The sequence below is a fragment of the Phascolarctos cinereus genome, unplaced genomic scaffold, assembly GCF_003287225.1.
Source record: "Phascolarctos cinereus isolate Bilbo 61053 unplaced genomic scaffold, phaCin_HiC Scaffold_4;HRSCAF=312, whole genome shotgun sequence".
Classification (NCBI taxonomy): Eukaryota; Metazoa; Chordata; class Mammalia; order Diprotodontia; family Phascolarctidae; genus Phascolarctos; species Phascolarctos cinereus.
This window is the reverse complement of record NW_027555847.1, coordinates 350,508,258-350,527,892: the sequence shown is the minus strand read 5'-3', so window position 1 is coordinate 350,527,892 and position 19,635 is coordinate 350,508,258. Positions and strand designations below refer to the sequence as shown.

Sequence of the window (19,635 nt, the reverse complement as noted above, 5' to 3'; positions counted from 1 at the left end):
CACTCTGTGAGCTTGTGCTGGGCCTTGCCTCAGAGAACAATGCTGTGCCTGTTATTCGGAAGGTTTCTGAGGATGAGGAAAGCAAAGGGAACATGTGCTCCATGATGCCTATCATGATCTCTTGTTGCCAGACTGCCAAGCTCCTAGAAAAGGCAAGAACCAGATATTAACACAGAGAATACATTTCTAAATAGTTAGGGCAGGGCTTCTTAGCCTGGCATCCATTGACCCCCAAGAAGTTTGTGGATAAGTCTCAGGGGATGGGAAAAATTGTATCTGTATTTTTCCTAACCTCTAACAGAAATTTCTTATATCTTTCAATTATTTAAAAACATTATTGTCAAGGAGCAGCTAGGTGGTACAGTGGATAGAGCACTGGCCCTGGATTTAGGAGGACCTGAGTTCAAATCCAGCCTCAGACACATAAAAACACTTACTAGCTGTGTGACCCTGGGCAAGTCACTTAACCCCATTGCCTAGCCAAAAAATAAACAAACAAAAAGCATTATTGTGAGAAGGAGTCTATTGGTGTCACCAGAATGCCAAAGGGATCTATGACACAAAAAAGGCTAAGAACCCCTGTGTTAGGGGAAACATTGGATACTTTGGAGCAGACAAACATTCCACAAGAGTACCTCAGGAAAGGGATGTCAGGTGTGGAACTTCTAATGACCTATCTTATAAAATTGAAATCAACTTTGTAAAAAATTGCCCACAAGTAATAACTTTTATTTTTCCTACGTGGATGAATAGTTTTTGACTGCCGACCCTTATGCTTTTCTGCTTCTTTCCACTCCTTTCATTATCCTCCCTAAATTTGTCTTTCTTGATCCTGAGTGAGGTAACCAATATAAATAAAGATAATTGAGATCCCTAATTGAAAACCCAAGTACATCAAGTTTTTCCTCCCTGTTTTACTCATTCATTTACTTAACATTTATTCAGCATCTAGTGTGTGTAAAGCAGGGTGGAGGCACTAGGAAGTGTATAATTGCTTCATGTTTTCTCCCCAGCACCAACCCTAGAGTATCTAACCATTACCTGGCCAGCACACACACTCCTAAGTGATGCGAATGACGGCTACTGAGTAGATTCCACAAGTTGTCCCCCTCTTCAGACTCTTTAGCCAGGCCCTCTTTTATGGCTTGGCTCTGCACACATCTCAGGGTGTTAGTTGAAAGCCTGAAGAAGACAGCCAGAATTAGAGAAATGAGCTGGTTTAGACTCCGCTCTTTTCACAAATATAATTTCTCATCTAGGATTAGTAAGTGATGTGTGGTAGCAAATACAACCAGACTGATCCAGATGGACCTGCTGAGAGGAGTGGAGGCAGTAAACAACATCACAAATTTTCACCAGCCTTAGAAGTCACTAAAGCTCCAAGGATGGAATGAACAAAATATTGTCTTTTTCCTTCCTTTGGAATGCTTGGTTAGCAGTAAAATGTAGCTGATCTGGAAAGTGGAAGCAAAAGGAAATGCCAAATGCTATTCCATGAAGAAAACCTTTTGCTGGAATATTCTAAGTCCAAGTAAAAGAAAAGAGTGGGAGTGGGCAAGAAGGAGGAAAGGGGAAAGAGGAGTTGAAAGCTACCTATGAGATTTAATGATTACAAAGGGAAGAAAATGAATTAAGCCCGTCAGAACAAAAAGGGAGAGTCATAAGGGAAACCAGATGGATTTGCATTAAGTTACAAGGCTGCATCAGTCCTGGGTGAGAGAAAGAAAGGAGACATTGTTCCGCGGGTTAGGTTGAGGCAAACGCCAGAGGGTATTTGTGGTCACTAACAAGGCAATGAAAATGATATGAATTTATAATGCATATAATTGTATATGTACACACAAATATGATATGGACAATTATATAATTTATCATATATGTGTATTTGGAGGCAACTAGGTGGTCCAGTGGTTAGAACACTGGGCCCTGAGTTGGGAATACCACAGTTCAAATCTAGTCCCAGATACTGACTAGATGTATGATTCTAGGCAAATCACTTAATCACTGTTTGCTTCAGTTTTCTTATCTGTAAAATGGAATAAAATAGCACCTACCTCCCAGGGCTGTCATAAGGATCAAGTGAAATAACATGTAAAGTGCTTAGCATAGTGCCTGGCACATAGTAGACACTATATAAATGCTAGCTATTATTGTATACGTAGGATGTCGTAACTCTTGTTAGTAATTAGTAAAGACAAATGGTTACTAGGATCTATTCAATTAGAAGCATAAGGTAAAGAAAAATCCAATATATCTCCATATATACATATATGCATACACATGTATTTGTATGTATGTGTATATACATGTATGTATATATATGTATGTATATATATCTATATCTTCCTCTATATAAAAGGCAAGGTAGCACTGTAATGTGGATAGGATGGTCACTAGGGCTTAAGACTGGAATGCAAGCCTTGCTTGGGGATCATTCTCTCTTCTTGGGACACAACGAAACACCAAAGTAAACCCTCGCAAAGGGAATATGACTAGCATGAAACAACAGCAGCTTCTGCAGACGTGAAACAAATTCACTGGGTGATAGGATTGTAGTATCATAGATTTAGGGGTGCAAAGGACCTCAGAGGTCATCTAGTCCAACCCCTTCATTTTACAGATGAGGTAAATGAAGGCCAGGGAATATAAGTGACCTGGCTGAGAACACAAAAGTAGTAAATGATCAAGATGGGATTTGAACTTCAGCGTTTTGACCCTGTAACCAGTGCTGTTTCCACTCCTGGGCACAGAAAGAGTGTATTGTAGCTGGCACCCAGAATCCATCTCTCTCAAAGGGTCAGACACCTCTTCGTCTGGAGAGAACTATGTCCTTTGGTGAATGAGCACTCCTGGAGCAGGGGATAGGGGTGGGGGAACAGAAGGGAGCAATAATAGCCACTACCAATGTTTCCACTTATTGCAGGACCATGTGCCTTATAAGTCCTGAAGTAGAGATGAGGGTCCCCTGAGGAACATCTACTGTACCAACTCACATGGACAGAGATAGTCAGAGACCATGCACTGTTCTCTTTCCCTCTAAAAAATCTAGCACTTTTTGATCATTTCTTCTTCTCTGCCAGGTTTCTATGTCGCCAACCAGGCATATGAAGAAAAATTATAGCCTGAGATTACGAAGTCCCAGCCAATTTCACACAAATTTACGAAGTACTTATTATGTATAAAGCATTGTGCTGGGCACTGGGGAGACAAAGACAGGATTAAAGCAGTCAGTGGAGCTGCCATACAGCTGGAGGTGGTGGCAACTGTGTGGAGGCTAGAATGGAGAGGGCACAGACAGGAAAAACCACTAGGAAGTGATGATGGTAGTTTAGGCAAGAGACAATGAGGCCTTGAATTAGATTGGTGGCTGTGTGGGAGGCTAGAGAGGGATGAATGGGAAAGATGGTATGGATAGGGCATCTGGTCCCTCATGGTGAACCACTGAGGTCATGACTAATCTGCCTCCTAAATGGACAGGCCCTTATATTTGTTCTATTCCACGACAGAGACAAGATTATCATCTAGTATCCTGGAAAGAGCAAGTTTGTCATCAGAAGGCTTGTGTTTGAGTTGGATTTGTGCTATTGACAGCCTATGTGACTTTGGGCCAGTATAGGCAGAGTAAGCTTCTAGTTCTTCATCCGTAAAATGAGGGGATTGGATGAGTTGGGTGATTCATTTCTAAAATCCCTTCAAGCTCTTAATCTCATGATCCTATGATGTGATGAAAGCAGTTTATAGGAACCCCCCCACACACATATTTGTCATTTACCTGCAAGGATCCACCTCCTGATGTTTCTGTCCCTGTGGCAAGACCTTCTTTTTCTCACTCAAGGTTGAGGTTGGCATTTTCTGACCCAATGTGCAGCTAATGAGCTTCAAAAGCAGGTAGAAAAGCTTGGCATATGACTCCCTGATATGTACTTCTGTTGATACCACCTCATATATAGCACAGGCGACCTATGGGGAGAGAAAGAATCCCCTTGTCAAGAGGTCGGTGAATTCTGGGAAATTTTGGGGAAAAGAACAACTTATCCTACTTATGAAAGGCTTTTGACACTTTCTGACTTGATCTTCAGACCTCTCTATGCCCTTCATGTTCATCTCAGGCTAAAAACTCTTAACTAAGGTAGCCTTTTTGTAGTTTTTTTTTTCCTGAAAATAGTCTAATCAATACCAGCAGGGGTTCTTCCCATTCCTCGAAATTTTGAAAAGTGAAAGGTTTTTGAGGTTGCCATTGCTGTCATCATTGTTTGTTTGCTTTTAAAATAGGGTTGTAGATGAAGCAGAACACATAGGCTTTCTTTGGTCTGATGGAGAAATTGACTTCTCAATTGGAATTGTGAGGGGACTTTGTCTAAGTGAATCATCAGACAAAATTACTGCTGCACTTGTTCCATAGACGTTGATGCTGAAATCAGATCGGCTCTTGAGAAAGGGTACGAATAACAAGAAGTTTCAAGTAGACAGGACTGGGGAGGTGATTGAGCTTGGGTACTCATTCAACTTCGTGACCAGTAGTCTAACTTACTGCAATTGTCTCTGATTCTGCTGCGTCATTCTCCAGCCCATTCTCCAGTTTATCTATTAAGGCTCTTAAGAGTTGAGAATTGAGGGAACTATCCTCAGCCAGCGCCTTCCACAGTGCTTTTATGTCCCTAGAATTGTGAGGAAGGGAAAATCCATGAGTACCATAAAACCTACCATTAAGTTGCTGATTACCTTTAAAAATTATCTAGTTTTTTATTTTTTTAATTCCTTCCCACTTTCCCCTGAGGAAAGGTGAAGAAAAACCAAGCTCTCGTAATATATAAGCACAGTCAAACAAAATTAATTTCTATATTGGCCAATATGTGTATCATTCCATATATTTATCACTTCTCTGTTAGGAGGTAGGTAATATTCATCATTGGTCCTCTGGAATCATGATTAATTATCTCATTAATAAGAATTCATAAGCCTTTAAATTTTTTTGATGTTATAATACAGGTAGTTCTGGTTCTGCTCACTTCATTCTGCATCAATCCATATAAGACTTTTCAGGGTCCTCTTTTATTTCTTATGGTATAATAGTATTCTGCTGTATAAATATATATAGTCAATCCTCAACTTTCTCAGGAGTAATGTTCCTAGAAAATGGTGTAAAGTCAAAAATGCAAATATTGATACACTGAACCTATGGGAAATGGGCGTTAGGTTCCTATGACCACCAAAAACTTTAAGCTTTCACTAGAGATTGCTAAAAATACACTTTTCTGTGTACCTATCTTTATTATAAAACATTAATTCTGATAATATGCATGTTTCTTAACACGGTAATCCTGAAATATCCCATAAGATGTAGTACACAAAGTAAAACTGGTGACAAGTAAAACATTTTTCTCAATAGTAATTCCCTAAAATTCCATAATCTTCTGTGCTAACATCTCAGTAAAAACAACATTGATTTCAGACTATTCACTTTTCACACACATGAAACCTTCAGTATCATAAATATTATACAGCAAATACTGTTCTTAAAACTAAATAAAACATTTTTAAACCTGAATCTTACTTTTTATTGTGTCAGATGGTGGTGTGAGGGCATTGTCCTGTATTGCTATAAACCTCTCTACCTTGGCCACCCTCTGAAGACCAAGGAAGAAGTTGCTGGGACTTTAATTGCTGCTTTTGGAAGATGTTGAGACTGGTGAGGTCTCGACATTACCTTAAAAGCCAAAGGATTTGCACTGTGATTTGGGGGTATGACTGCAACACAGAATTTGAGTTTTAAAGGCAAACAATGAAAATATGCAACAAATGCACAGGTAGCTTTTTACTCTAAAACAGTAAAGTGAACAAGACTAGTGAAATGTCTAGTAGTATACCTACCACTTCATAAACTTGTGCACATTACGCCTCTTATTTTTTTCCTACATAGCCACAAATGTACATAGTTGCCAATGTGAAAATGAGATTACTAATGAAATCACACAAATGCTCAAAGTCACAAAAGTTAGGTGTGCGAATGTTGAAGATTGACTGTACCATAATTTGTTCAACCATTCCCCAATTGATGGACACCTCCTTATTTTCCAGTTCTTTGCCACTAAAAAAGAGCTGCTATACATATTTTTGTGAATATAGAATCTTTTCTTCTTTAATCTCCTTGGTGTGCAAGCCCAGTCATGTTATCACCCAGTCAAAGGATACGTATAATTTATTAATGACATTTTGAGGAGAGAGATGGACCATGCTCTTCACATGGGAGATACTGAGGATTTTTATTCAACCTGCCAGAGTACTCCCAAGGATCATTATTTATTAATAAGACAAGAAATGATTACCAGGTCTATATGTCCACACTTAGTCTCTCTCGAGGTATAATTATGAATCACCAACTGTTTGTTGCAAATCTTGAACTGGATTTCCCATAGGCATCTTAAATTCAACATGTCCAAAATAGAATGCACTATTCTTTTCCCTAAACCTTCTTCTCTTCCTGACTTTCATTTCACCTCTTATTCGTCCCATAGATCCAATGTTTCCACATTTTTTTCATTTCTATCTTTGCAACATCTCTCACATATTTCCCCTTCTTTCTATTCATATAGCTACCACCATAATTTAGGCCCTCATTACCCTTCTAGACTATTGCAATAGCCTTCTGACTTCTAACCTAACGGTTGTAGGATGGTCTTTTCCCATTCTGAATCTATTTTCCACTCAGTTACCAAGGTAATTTTTAAAAAGGTGTCATTCTGACCACATCATCTCCCTGTTCAATGAGCTCCAGTGACCGACTGCCTCTCAGTGACTCCAGGATGAAATATAAACTCCTCTGTTTGTCATTTAAAGCTCTTTATAATCTGACTCCTTCCCTTCTTTCCAGTCCTCTTACTTCTCCTATGCACTCTATGATCCTCCTGCTTTTCCTCAAACATAACTCTCCATTTCCCACCTCTCTGTCTTTGCATTAGCTATCTAAATTTCTTGGAATGCTTTGCCCCATCATCTCCGCCTATTGATTTCTTGGCTTCTTCTCAGATTAAATGGAAATCTCACCATCTGCAAGAAACCCTTTCTAGTCCCCCAGGTGCTGGTGCCTTCCCCTTTCTGATTACCTTTTATTTAATCTCTCCATATCTTATATATAACTACCAATTTACATATTCTCTGCTCCATTAGAATATAAGCTCCTGTAAGGAAGGGACTGGTTTTGGGTTTTGTTTTGTGTTTTTTGCTTTCATTTGTATACCAAGCACTTGGTAAATAGTGAATGCTTACTAGATTATTGGTTGTATTTCTGGGGTGGCAAGGATGACACCCACAGTTCAAGGTATAGAAGGACAAATCCCAGCTCAAAACAAGAAGAACTTCCTAGCAATTAAAAAAACCATTCAATTCCCAACTGTTCAAAAGTGGCATGATCTGCCTTAGGAGGCACCAGTTCTCCATCATAGGAAGGCAAGATGGTCATCTGTTTGGCAATGTTGTGGAAGGCTTCAGGAAGGAGTTGGACTAGATGAATCATGAGGTCACTCCTAATCCTAAGATTTTATGACAAAAATCTTTATCAAGCATGACACTATGAAAGAGGAGAAATACAAACTGCTGAAGATAAATCTCAGGATATATTTTTATATTACATTATATCTCATCTAATAAGCATGCATATCAATAATTCAGATGAGATATTTTCCTTCTAATTACTGAGAAGCTTTCCCATATTTTGTATCTATTGTTATTTGCCTTTTCTCAAATAATTTACTCATTTTTTTTTAATCCTGGGGAGATAGAGGCCCCCTACTAGGACAGAAGGACAGGTGTCAACTAATACCTACCTATCAAAGGGTAGAGGCTTATTCAGGAGATTGCAAACAATTTCCTTGAGGTGGAAATTTGCTAACTGGGTGACAGCCTGTAGAACAAAATTGAAGTTTTGCTTCTTAAGTCTGAGGATGGGCATGTGATGATAAATTGAGCTCAAGATATTCAACAACTGCAAGGAAAAAAAATAAAACTAATTACTACTTTTTTATGAATGTAATTTTTGTATATAAATAATGAAAAACTGCTGAGCTTCTGAAAGTCCCATCCATTTTCTGGGTCCAATAATCTATAACTGGTTAATAATGAGAGTTATCCATACGTATGGTAGGTATATTTCTCAGTGATGAGCCTTCTTCTTGAACAAACAATTTGCACTCCAGACAAATATATCTGAAGTAACAGTAACTGAGATTGTGACCCACCAAAACCCCCACTATTCTTTGCAAGGTTCTTGAATGCAAGTTCACTTTATTGTAACATTCTTGTCAAATCATCTGTGATGACTGTTGTCCGTAGCTAGCTTTGGGGGATAGTTGTTATGTCATGCTTACCTTTGGCACTTTTTTGGTCATTCCCATCTCAAATCTCATTTGTCTGGTTTTAGGATGGTACTTGGACATAGTGAAGGGCTTGTCTGTCCTCAAATACCTTACTTTTTTACTTGGTATTTCTTCTTTTTAGTGCCAAGTAAAGGAAACATCTTTAGGGATCTTAAAGCTCAAGATGGATTTACAGATTATGCCTCACTTCCGAATAATAATCACTGTTTATGTATGTATATAGCTGGGAATTGGAGATGTTTTCTACTGTCAGGAAAAAGTCCTCGGTGTCTGGTTATGTGAGCCTCTGGCAGATGCCAAGAAATGATGCCTTTAAGGTAAAGGGACGGTGTTATTTTCCCCTTGCCATGGAGGCTAGGATCTCATTAGAGGTAGACTGTGCACAGAGGTGTGGGGGTGAGAATAAAAGCTGGGTTCATGATTCAAGTGAATGACTGAGAGAGATGGAGGGAGTGTCTGGAAGCCAGCTGCCACTGCTACTATGAATCACCAGAAGAGGGTGACGGCTTTCAGGTTTGCTAGTTCTTAGAATTCTCTCTGTCCTGTGTCAGGTGCGTTCTCCAGATGACAGCAGACCTCTCTGTTGTTTCCATTAGGTCAACAAGTAGCTGCCTGGCTATCCCTGAAGAAAGAGTCCACAATCACTCCCACTCTTCTTCTGCCAATTATTGGATGACTTTTCATTTGAGAAGCTGTGAGAAGCTGCTTCTTCCAAAAAGGTCCAGTTCACTGGAAGGAATATAGTAGCCTCCCCAGTCCTTTCTCTATCTATATTTTTTCTCTTCTTGATTTCCCTCTTGGAAGCCCCAGGAAAGCTCAAAACTCCCTGACTGGGAAACTGAGTCATTCTGTCAGAATAAGACCAGCAGTAATGACCCAAAGCTCCTTCTTCTAGCCTCCAGTTCCCCTGGGGGAGTGGTCTTCCCTTTTTATCACTTCTATGAATTAACTCCAGTCCTCAGGTCTGTGCTCCTTGTTCCCTTCTCCCAGTGCCTGGTGCTGCTAGACCCAGGTTAAGAACCCCATAAAAATCTATCAGACTACAGATTTGGGAGAGATTGCCCAGTCCTTCCAGGGATCCATCAGGGTACTTAATTCCACCCAGGACTCCAGTGGACCTAATCTGTTTCCATCTTTCACTTTGATTGCCCTTCATTTTATATCTTTCCTCAATAAAGCTAGCTTTCTTTACTGTCTTGGGAGTTCCATATTTCTTCATACTGGACATTGGCATCCCAAACCTTTTCAAATCTGCATCAAAACAGTCTTCCTGAAAGTAGTCTGGCAGAAACTAGGCATACCTCAACATCTCACACTGTATACCAGGATAAGTTCAAAATGGTTTAGGTTAGATATAATTAGCTTATACAAAATGGTTTAGATTAGACAAAATGGTTTAGAGAGACATTTAGATATAAAGAGTTATATCATAAGTAAATAAGTGGAGCATGGAAGAAATTTCCTGTCAGAACTACCCCAGATAGGGGAAGAGTTCAGGACTACAGATAGGAGGGTTCCCAGGAAGTCAAATGGACAATTTTTGATTACCTCAGAAATGGTTTTCCACAAACAAAACCAATGCAGGTGAAATCAGAAGAAAAGCAGGAAATTGGGAAAAAATGTGCAGCAAGTTTCTATGATAAAGGTTTCATGTTTCAAATATATAGAGAACTGAGTCAAATTTATAAGAATAAGAGTAGTTTCCCAATGAATAGTCAAAGTATATGAATAGATAGTTTTAAGAGAATGAAGTAAAAACTATTAATAGCCATATGAAAAAATGGTCTAAATCACTAATAATCAGAGAAATGTAAATAAAAGCAACTCTAACCAACTACTTTACACTCATCAGATTAGCTAAGATGACAAAAAAGAAAAATGACAAGTGCTGGTGGGGATGTGGGAAAATAGGCACACTGTTGTATTGTTGGGGTTGGGGTGTGGCTGCAAACTAGCCCAATCATTCTGGAGGGCAATTTGGAATTATGCCCCAAAAGGTGTGAAACTGAACATATCTTTTGACCCAGTGATACTGCTAGTAGGTCTATACCCCAAAGAGATCAAAGAAAGAGAAAAAGGACTTATATGTACAAAAATACTTATAGCAGCTCTTTTTGTGATGGCAAAGAATTGGTAACTGAGGGGATACTCATCGATTGGTGGAATGGTTGAACAAGTTATGGAATATGAGTGTGAGGAAATGCTATTGTGCTGTAAGAAATGATGAGGGTGATGGTTTCAGAAAAACCTGGGAAGACTTATATGAACTGATGCAAAGTGAAGTGAGCAGAACCAGAACAATTTGTGTATTAACAATATTGTGCCTAGGCAAAGATTATACAATCATAAATTTATTGCTGGAAGAGATCATGGAGCTAAATTCAAACTTCTCATTTTACAGATGAGGAAACTGAGGCACAAAGAAGTGAAACAATTTCCTCAGAGTTACACAGTTACTAAGTATCAGAGGTGGGCTTTGACCTGTCTTCCTAAATCCACATCCATTTCCCTATGCTTCTCCCCCCACTCTCTTTTCCCTTCACCCCCTTCTCCCTCCACCCCTTTCTCCTCACCTTACTTCTCTTCCTCCTTACCACCACTCTCCCCTGCCCTTCTCTCACAACATCTTTCAGGCTTACCTCTTTTTCCAAGGCAGCTCCTTGTTCCTTTAGGATAGTGATTACCCACACACCACATGCCTTTGAACACTCAGGGTTGAGGTTCTCCATACCACCTAGTGATTCTTCTAGAAATGCTTGGATTTCTTCACTGGGTATGTATTTGCTAACAATCTAGCATTTCAGACAGAGATATTGATTGGTGTTATTAATCATGCTTTCTCCCTAGATTCAATTTGACATTGCTTTTTTTTTTAACATTTATTTGATTTTTACGAATGTAAAATGTATAAATGTATATAAATGTATATATATATACATATATTATATATAGTACTTTGAAACTTAAAAAGGTATTTTGGACACAGTATACCCTTTGATTCTCATAAAAGGGCTGGAAAAAACAGGGCATTATTACATTCATTTTATAGATGAGGAAACTGAGGTTCAAGGTAATTGGTTTCTGGTTCAAGGTTTGGAGCAATGAAAGGATTGGCAGATATCCCTCAATTACAGGTGATTTTTCTAAGTAGCTTTTCACACAATCAAAGAGGGGTGGAAGGTCATTTAGTCTACCCCCTTGTTTTAGAGACGGGGAAAGTGAAATCCAGAGATGTTAAAATAATATATCCAAGGCAACACAGCAGTACATGGCAGAGACTGGCTTCAAGGTAGAGGCCTTCTGTCTCCAAATCTAGCACTTACTGTATCTACCACATCATGCTCTGATATAAGCTCAGATTTATTGAAGGCTAACAAGGCTGAGGAGGGTGGTTTTTAACATTTATAGCTACTGTATATTCCATAAGGGGAGAGATACATTCTATAATGGGAGGGAAGGATGGGGTTCTTAACAATGGATATAATCTGGAGGGATTTGATGTTTAAAAAGAGACCTCTGCCTCTAAGATAATGTTATGTTTTCATGGACCACATCTTTTCTCAGAAAGAGAATCAGAGCTCCTGGAGGTAACTGATAGAGGGTTGGAAGGCATGGGCACAGAGATATTTAATGGCAAATGGGAAGAAATGATCATGGAGAGGGCAGTGGGTAGTAAAGAGTTGCATAATCAGGGACACAGGAACATTTCTGCCTCTCTCCTCTGGAAAGGAAAAAGGGGCAAGAGCTATAAGGCAATAACATATAAACTGTTTAGAAGAGGGAACTCAAAATAAATACTTTGGTAGCTTTAATTCTAAGCAGAATTGAGAGATTAAAGAAAGAATAAATAAGTATAACAACCATGAATCAAAGAATAAAAATAGATGGAGTAGACAGAAAGAGAAGAGAAATAATTAAGAGAATGAGAGAAATAAATCCCTTTTCAGAAAAAAAAAACAGAAATAAAAAAAAATCTAATAAGTAAAATAAGTTAAAGGGGAGGATAAAAAGTGGGATTTTACTTGACAATTTAGCTGAGAGGAAAAAAGGGAAATAAATAACTAGATTAGAGGGAAAATAAATGGAATTATTAAATTAAAATACTCCAAAATAGGGAAACAGGAGACAAACAAGAGAGGGTGGGACTTGAAGGTGAGGGGGAAAGAGCCAATGGGAATAGGTTTGGTCTAAAGTAGATTAAGCAAAAAATAGAGTTGAAGTATTGTCTTCACAAAGGAAGACAAACAAAAATATATTCTAATTTTGAAAAAAGTAGACATAAATGGAAGAAAACAAAAACCTTACTCTCATAACTTTAAGTATGAATGGATTGAACAATCCAATAAAATAGAAAAGTGACAGATTGGATATTGTATATTCCATATGGACCAGAGGAATATGTTTATGGGTTCTTTGGTCTAAGATCTTGTCTTGGCAGATGAAAGCAGAATCCTGTGAAGCTTTCAGGAGCCATTTCCAACTAGGCAATACTAGAGATGGGACAAAATTTTTTTAGGAGAACTGAGGACACCTAGTAAAATATGCGGTTTGATTACTGAAGGTTGATAACTTTAACTTTATCCTGTCTAATAATAAAAATTGAAGACATTTTTAAGAGTGGTTTTCACCCCATCTTTGCATTAGCATTTACATAGCTCTTTATGGCTTGAAAAGCAATTAACATATCATCTCATTTGATATTCACAACAACCCTGGGAGTTAGAGATTATTGTTTTCATTTCAATTTTACAGAGAAGAAACCTGAGGCTGTGAAAGGTTCAGTGACTGGGCCAGAGTTACATAGGTAGTAAGCGTCTGAGAAAGATTTGAACGAAGGTTTTCATGATTCCAAGTCTAGCATTCTATCCACTATGCCACCTAGAACTCTCCTTCAGTGTTTGTGACAATCATTAACCAGTCAAGACTAAAGCAGTTACACTGCTGAATTGTGTGTGCAGAGGACATTGAAGAATGCTTGCTCCCAGGGCAGCACATTGGTGCAGTGGATAGAGCTCCAGCCTTGGAGTCAGGAGGACCTGAGTTCAAATCTGGCCTCAGACACTTGACACTCACTAGCTGTGTGACCCTGGGCAAGTCCCTTAACCCCGATTGCCTAGCAAAAAGCAAAAAAAAAAAATGCTTATTCCCTAAATCACTTGTATGACTTGTAGGGTGGAGTATTTTTTTTGGCAAGTTTTATAGATGAAGAAACAGGTTCTGAGGAGTTGGCATTTAACACTGGGTTAGGAGTAGGGACAGGGAAATATCTCAATATAATTCCTTTTTTTGTTGTTGTTGTTGTTGTTTTAGGCAATGGGGTTAAGTGACTTGCCCAGGGTCACACAGCTAGTAAGTGTTATGTGTCTGAGTCTGGATTTGAATTCAGGTCCTTCTGAATCCAGGGCCGGTGCTCTATCCACTGTGCCACCTCTCTGCTCTGTCTCAATATAATTCCAAGCAACTTTCTAGAGGATCAGAGAATCGTAGATTTAGAGCTGGAAGAGACCTTAATGGTCATGGTGTCTGATCCTTGAATTTTACGGATGGAAGAAGTGTGAAACTAAGAGGGTGATGATATCCACAACCAGCTATTTTTTTGTTTGTTCTTTTTTTTGATGAGGCAATTGGGGTTAAGTGACTTACCCAGGGTCACACAGCTAGTAAGTGTCTGAGGCCAAATTTGAACTCAGGTCCCCCTGACTCCAGGGCCAGTACTTTATCCACTGTACCACCTAGCTGTTCCCAAACAGCGATTTTAATGATAAAAAAAGTTCTTTTCAAGCCTGACTGCCTCTAGGCAAGGGGCTGTTAGTTTATAAATATCTAGATCAGGCGTGGGGAACCTGCAGCCTCAAGGCCACATGTGGCCCTCCAGGTCCTCAAGTGTGGCCCTTTGACTGAATCCAAACCTAGAGACCTCAGGTTCCCCACCCTTCATCCAGATGATCTTTTATAGATTTAAGCAGGAATAGTATCCCAGGATTTAAGAGCCATTCCTTAATTAATAAGTGGTCAAAGGATATGAACAGGCAGTTTTCAGAGGAAGATACCAAATCTATCAATAGCCATACGAAAAATTTTCTAAATCACTAATAATTTGAGAAATGCAAATGAAAACAACTCTAAGATACCACTTCATATCCATCAGATTGGCTAAAATGACAAAAAAGGAAAATTACAACTGTTGGAGGGGATATGGGAAAATAAGCACACTGTCAGTGGAGTTGTGAATTAGTCTAACCATTCTGGAAAGCAATTTGAAACTGTGCTCCCAAAGGTATGAAAGGTATTGCTAACACCCTAAAAAGATCAAAGAAAGAGGAAAAAGACCCATATATACAAAAATATTTATAGCAGCTCTTTTTGTGGTGGTAAAGAATTGGAAACTAAGGAGATGTTCATCAATCAGGGAATGGCTGAACGAGTTATGGCATATGAATGTAATGGAATGCTATTGTGCTATAAGAAATGATGAAAGCGATGGTTTCAGAAAAACCTGAGAAGACTTATCTAAACTGATACAAAGTGAATTGAGCAGAATCAGGAAAACAATTTTTACAATAATAGCAATATTGTAAAGAGAATCAACTCTGAAAAGCTTAGTGACTGATCAACACAATGACCCACAACAACTCAAAAGGGCCTATGATGAAACAAGCTATCCACACTGGGATAGAGAGCTGATAGACTCAGAGTGCAGACTGAAGCATATTTTTCTTTCTTTGTTTTCTCTTCCCTTCTATGGGAGAGGGAGACATGGCTAATGTGGAATATTATTTTGCAGTACTATACATATTTATAATGGGTTTTGTTTTTCTTGCTTTCTCAATGGGTGGAGAATGTAGAGAGAGAGGGAGAGATTTGGAACTGAAAATAAAATTGAATTTAAAAAAGTATTCCATTGTATTCAACAGTTAAATAATTCAATATGTCCCTCCCATACTTTATCACTTTTTGTTTATCATGATATTTGCTCACTGGTCTGGACACATATCAATTTTTTACAGCATTTAACCCCTGAGGGCCATCTAATCTTTATATTTACCTTCTTTGTGGCCTTTTGGCTGTTTCCTATACCTGACATCTCATCCTCTCTCTTTATGCCTTCATATAAATGGTTCCCACTATTGGGGTTCCTGTGCCTCTTTAAATTTGTAGCTTTGTTAAAAGCACAGGTCAGAATCTATATTATATATAAAGCCTTTCTTTGTCCCTCTAGTTATTAGGATTCTTTCCTTCTTAAAATTACTTTATCTCTATTACTTTGTCTTTATTTGGTTTTGTGTGAACTATATATCCTCTCTACTGGCTACCTGGGTAGAATGTAGGCTTTTTGAGTGAAGAAACTTTTATTTTTGTCTTTATGTCATAGCACTTAGCATTTTGTCTTACATATAATAGGCATATAATAAATATTTGTAGAATGAATGAATTTTGCTTTCATGTGTTGGTGGGCAGCGCAGTAATCCCTCTTAATCCAGTGGATCATTTAGAGTTGTGGGACAATTACTAATAAAGCTGTGTTCTAGGTCATTCAGAGGCACAACTTAAAAATGACTGTGGGTGAAAGAAGTATCTTGTGAGCTAAGAAAGAGTTCCCTTTGTTCTCTAGCTCCATTCCTCCCCCAAAGTTACCTTCGCCATATTAGATGCAATCCAGAGCTGGACTTGGCTATCAGTAGACTGCAGTCCTTCCTGCAGCTGCCTTAGTTTCTCCATTTCCTGGGGCACATCTAAAATCACCAGAGGAAAAACTAGATCAGAACAGAGTCTGTTAAGTTAGAAGAGTTCTTAACCTTTTTTTGTGTGTGTCATGTTCCCCCTTGGCAGTCTGGTGAAGCTTACCAACTCCTTCCCAGAATCATATTTTTAGATGCATAAAATAAAATACCTTGAATTGCTAGGGAAACCAATTATGTTGTTATACAGTTATTAGAATATTAAAAAAACCCAAATTCATGGACCCCAAGTTAAGAACCCATGGGGCTAGAAGGACTACTCATAATATGATTTCCCAATATGTCAGCTGTAGCAAGACTTTGGCATCTCAACTTAGGGCTGGTTTTTGTGCTTGTAGTCTCTATTGAACACAGTGGCACACATGAGACCTGTTTTGAAAGCATTAGATAAGTAGGCAAAGGTCATTCTGAGACTGGTTTCCCAGAAATACACACACACACACACACACACACACACACACACACACACCCCACAAAGCAAGTTAGTACCTTGCCAACTTATCTGAAATATGAGCTGATCAAAATACTCTACTCTAGTCAAGACCAACTGAGATTTCAACTTTCTTCCTGATGAGTCCCTCAAATGTCCCTCTCTGCTATGTCATTCACTGGTTTATTTCTCTTCTCCTTTTTTTTTTCATGACTTAGAAAAACTATTTCTTCAATTAATAATAGCCTTATTTCCCAAGGAAATTTTGAATCTTGTCTGTTTATCCTCTTTTACTCTTCAGTCATCTCCAACACCTCTCAGCTTAGAACATCAATACCTCTGAGTGATCACCACCACTTGGATAGATCACTGGTGTTTGTCCTTTCCATTTGTGTGCCAGAAATTTACTTTCTCTCTCTCACACTCTCTCTCTCTCTCTCTCTCTCTCTCTCTCTCTCTCTCTCTCTCTCTATATATATATATATATATATATATATATATATATATATACACACACACACACATAAACATATATTCATGTGTATATACCTATATATATACATAATCACATATGTATATATTATATCTATAAATTGAAATATATTCTAATTGAAATTTCACATCTTCCCCATATATATATACACACACACACACACACACACACACACACACACACACATATATATATATACACACACATATATATATGTCATTGGATAATGATACATACATGTATGTGTGTGTGCATTTATATATGTACGTGTATATGTAAATATATGTATATGTGTGTATATATACACACACATATACAGTGTGAGATTTCAATTAAATGGAGAAACTGGTGTTTTCCCCCAGTTCCTCACTTTTTGGTCTAAATAAATGGTGCAATATGCACATTCCAATATATATTAAGAAGTTGTAAGTAGGAGACCTTTCTCTTTAGTATGGCCAGACTCAATAGAAAGCTCTACTTGGATGTTGGATTCTACATCTGGCCTCTGTCCAGTGCTGTACTTTGCTCCATTCAGACAGAGTTTCTTTGCCTACACTCAGCAATATTTGTGTAGGGTCATGCTATTCAGGTAAAAAGAACCCACAAAGATTTTTTTTTCCATATTCAACTTTGAAATGCATTTAACCTTTGAAAAGTAGTGCAATTTTCTATTAAACAAAACCGTGTAGCAGAGAGAGTTATGATAATATGGCCAGCTGTACTGTACTTTAATTTGAAACTTATAATATTTAATGTATATTAGTAGTAATTTACAATGCTTTGTTAGGAAGAGAAAGAAGGAGAAGGGAGAGGAGGCGGAGAGAAAGAATATTTAACAGCAGAAGAAAGGCGATAGTCTTTTTGTCAAGCGGATCCCTCACGACTTTCCTCTCACCTTTGAGAAATAACAGACCAATAACAGCATCAGCAGCCCAGAGACGGTTGGTGGGCAGGGTGTCACAGCAGTGAGGTGCAAAAAGTCCAAGAAGAGGGCCAATTTTAAGTCTCTCTGGTGACTATAGAAAAAGAACAACAATAACCTCAAGATTTCTCACACAGGAGAAATGACATTCCATCATACCCTGGACATCACATTTAATTCCACTCCTTTCCCACAAACCCCAAGGACTAAAATGAGATGCAAATTTTCACTTAAAAAGAGGTTAGTGGTTCCCTATCATAGCAGAAACCATTGAAGGTCCATGGGGAGGGTCATCTCATTCTGTGTTTGTCATTCTTGGACTCATGAGTTTAAGGAAATCCTCTCTTCAGTAAAAAATTATTTCCTTTGGGAATAGAGATTTGAAAAAAATAAACAAACTGGAAAAGCATTTTATGTTTTCCTAAAGGCTTTAGGTTAAGTTTTCTTCAGATTCATTCATCTAAAACAGACTAGGATACTTACTTCATTGCTATTGGTCAACACCTTTGAACAGATCTGCAAGGCTCTTTCTCTTTCCCATTCTTTTGATGAAAGAAGCCAGATTCGCAAAAGCTATTGGTAATTAAGCAAAAAAGAAGTACCTTTTTTAGTTTTAGTTTTCTTCATCACAGAACTCTGCCTCTCTGTTTCTCTGTCTTCCCATTTCTCTGTCTTCCTCTCTGTGTGCCACTGTCTCTCTGTCTCTCTGCGTGTCTCTGTTTTCCCCCTGTCTCCCCTGGCCTTGCCCTCTCTCTAACTGTGGCCATTGGGAAAAAGCTCAGCATTGTTAAGTTCTGAGTATTCTTCATTATTTTTTTTTGTGCATGTGAAAGGAACTATCTGTTACTGGAGGGAGAAGGTTGAGGCTGACAGTAATTGTTCTTTGTACAAATGTGTTATCTTCTATTATAGGTTGTGAGAATTGAGAAAGGACAGTGTTGTTTACTTCCCCTTTATCATCCATTATATGCAACACGAAACATCATGCTGAGCATGAAATAGGGGTTTAATAAATGCTTGTTGGACAGATGAGTGAGTGGCAGGAGCAGTGATATCATATGAAAGGAGGGGGATGTTATTTTTCCCTTTTCCTACAAGTGAGAGAAGCCTGTGAAATAGGTGGTGTGAAATAGGTAGAGATAAAAGGGAGTTGGACAGAGAGGGACCAGAAGGGAGTGGAATAGATTTTGGATAGTAAGTGGAGAGTCAGAAAGCAAATGAAAGAGAATAGCCATCAATTCCAATGGGGCCAACTTACATTAAACATTTCTTGACATTCTTCCGGGTCCCAGTTATTCCACACCAGAGTTCTCATGAGTTTCCCGAGGGCATCCATGGATCTTCCATAGAGAAACTGAAACCAGAAATGAGTCTGTGAGGCTCAGCTTGAGCTAAGACAACTGTATTAACTGTATTACCATTTTCAGAGAATGCTAAAGATTATAAAAGCAAGACTGCTGGAATTATAGCTGGAAGACTTGGGTTCAAATACCGGTTCTTCAATTTACTATCTGTATGATTTTGGGCAAGTCACCTAATCTTTCTGGGTCTCAGTTTCTTCTTTTGTAAGAGAATGAGGCTGAAATAGAAAGCAGAGGTTCTTAACCTGGGATCCATGAAGTTTTTTTTAAACTTTGATAATTGTATTTTAATGTAATTAATTTTCTTTTAATCCTCTG

At 38.4% G+C, this 19,635-nt stretch overlaps 1 protein-coding gene across 4 annotated transcripts in view; it reads right to left on the bottom strand.

Annotated features, from left to right (window-relative positions):
- MROH2B (maestro heat like repeat family member 2B) overlaps positions 1 to 19,635 on the bottom strand; it is an 87,556-nt gene that overhangs the window by 12,342 nt on the left and 55,579 nt on the right. For 3 of the 4 annotated variants that reach the window (XM_020996294.2, XM_020996301.2, XM_020996297.2), the window contains 10 exons: positions 19,215 to 19,310; positions 18,440 to 18,529; positions 17,930 to 18,050; positions 16,008 to 16,105; positions 11,012 to 11,164; positions 7,824 to 7,981; positions 4,532 to 4,658; positions 3,773 to 3,960; positions 1,042 to 1,182; positions 29 to 143 (listed from right to left, as the gene is read on the bottom strand). In XM_020996294.2, coding sequence (XP_020851953.1) covers positions 29 to 143; positions 1,042 to 1,182; positions 3,773 to 3,960; positions 4,532 to 4,658; positions 7,824 to 7,981; positions 11,012 to 11,164; positions 16,008 to 16,105; positions 17,930 to 18,050; positions 18,440 to 18,529; positions 19,215 to 19,310 — 1,287 coding nt within the window. The remainder of the gene's footprint in view (positions 1 to 28; positions 144 to 1,041; positions 1,183 to 3,772; positions 3,961 to 4,531; positions 4,659 to 7,823; positions 7,982 to 11,011; positions 11,165 to 16,007; positions 16,106 to 17,929; positions 18,051 to 18,439; positions 18,530 to 19,214; positions 19,311 to 19,635) is intronic. The other variant, XM_020996312.2, reaches the window with a different exon arrangement.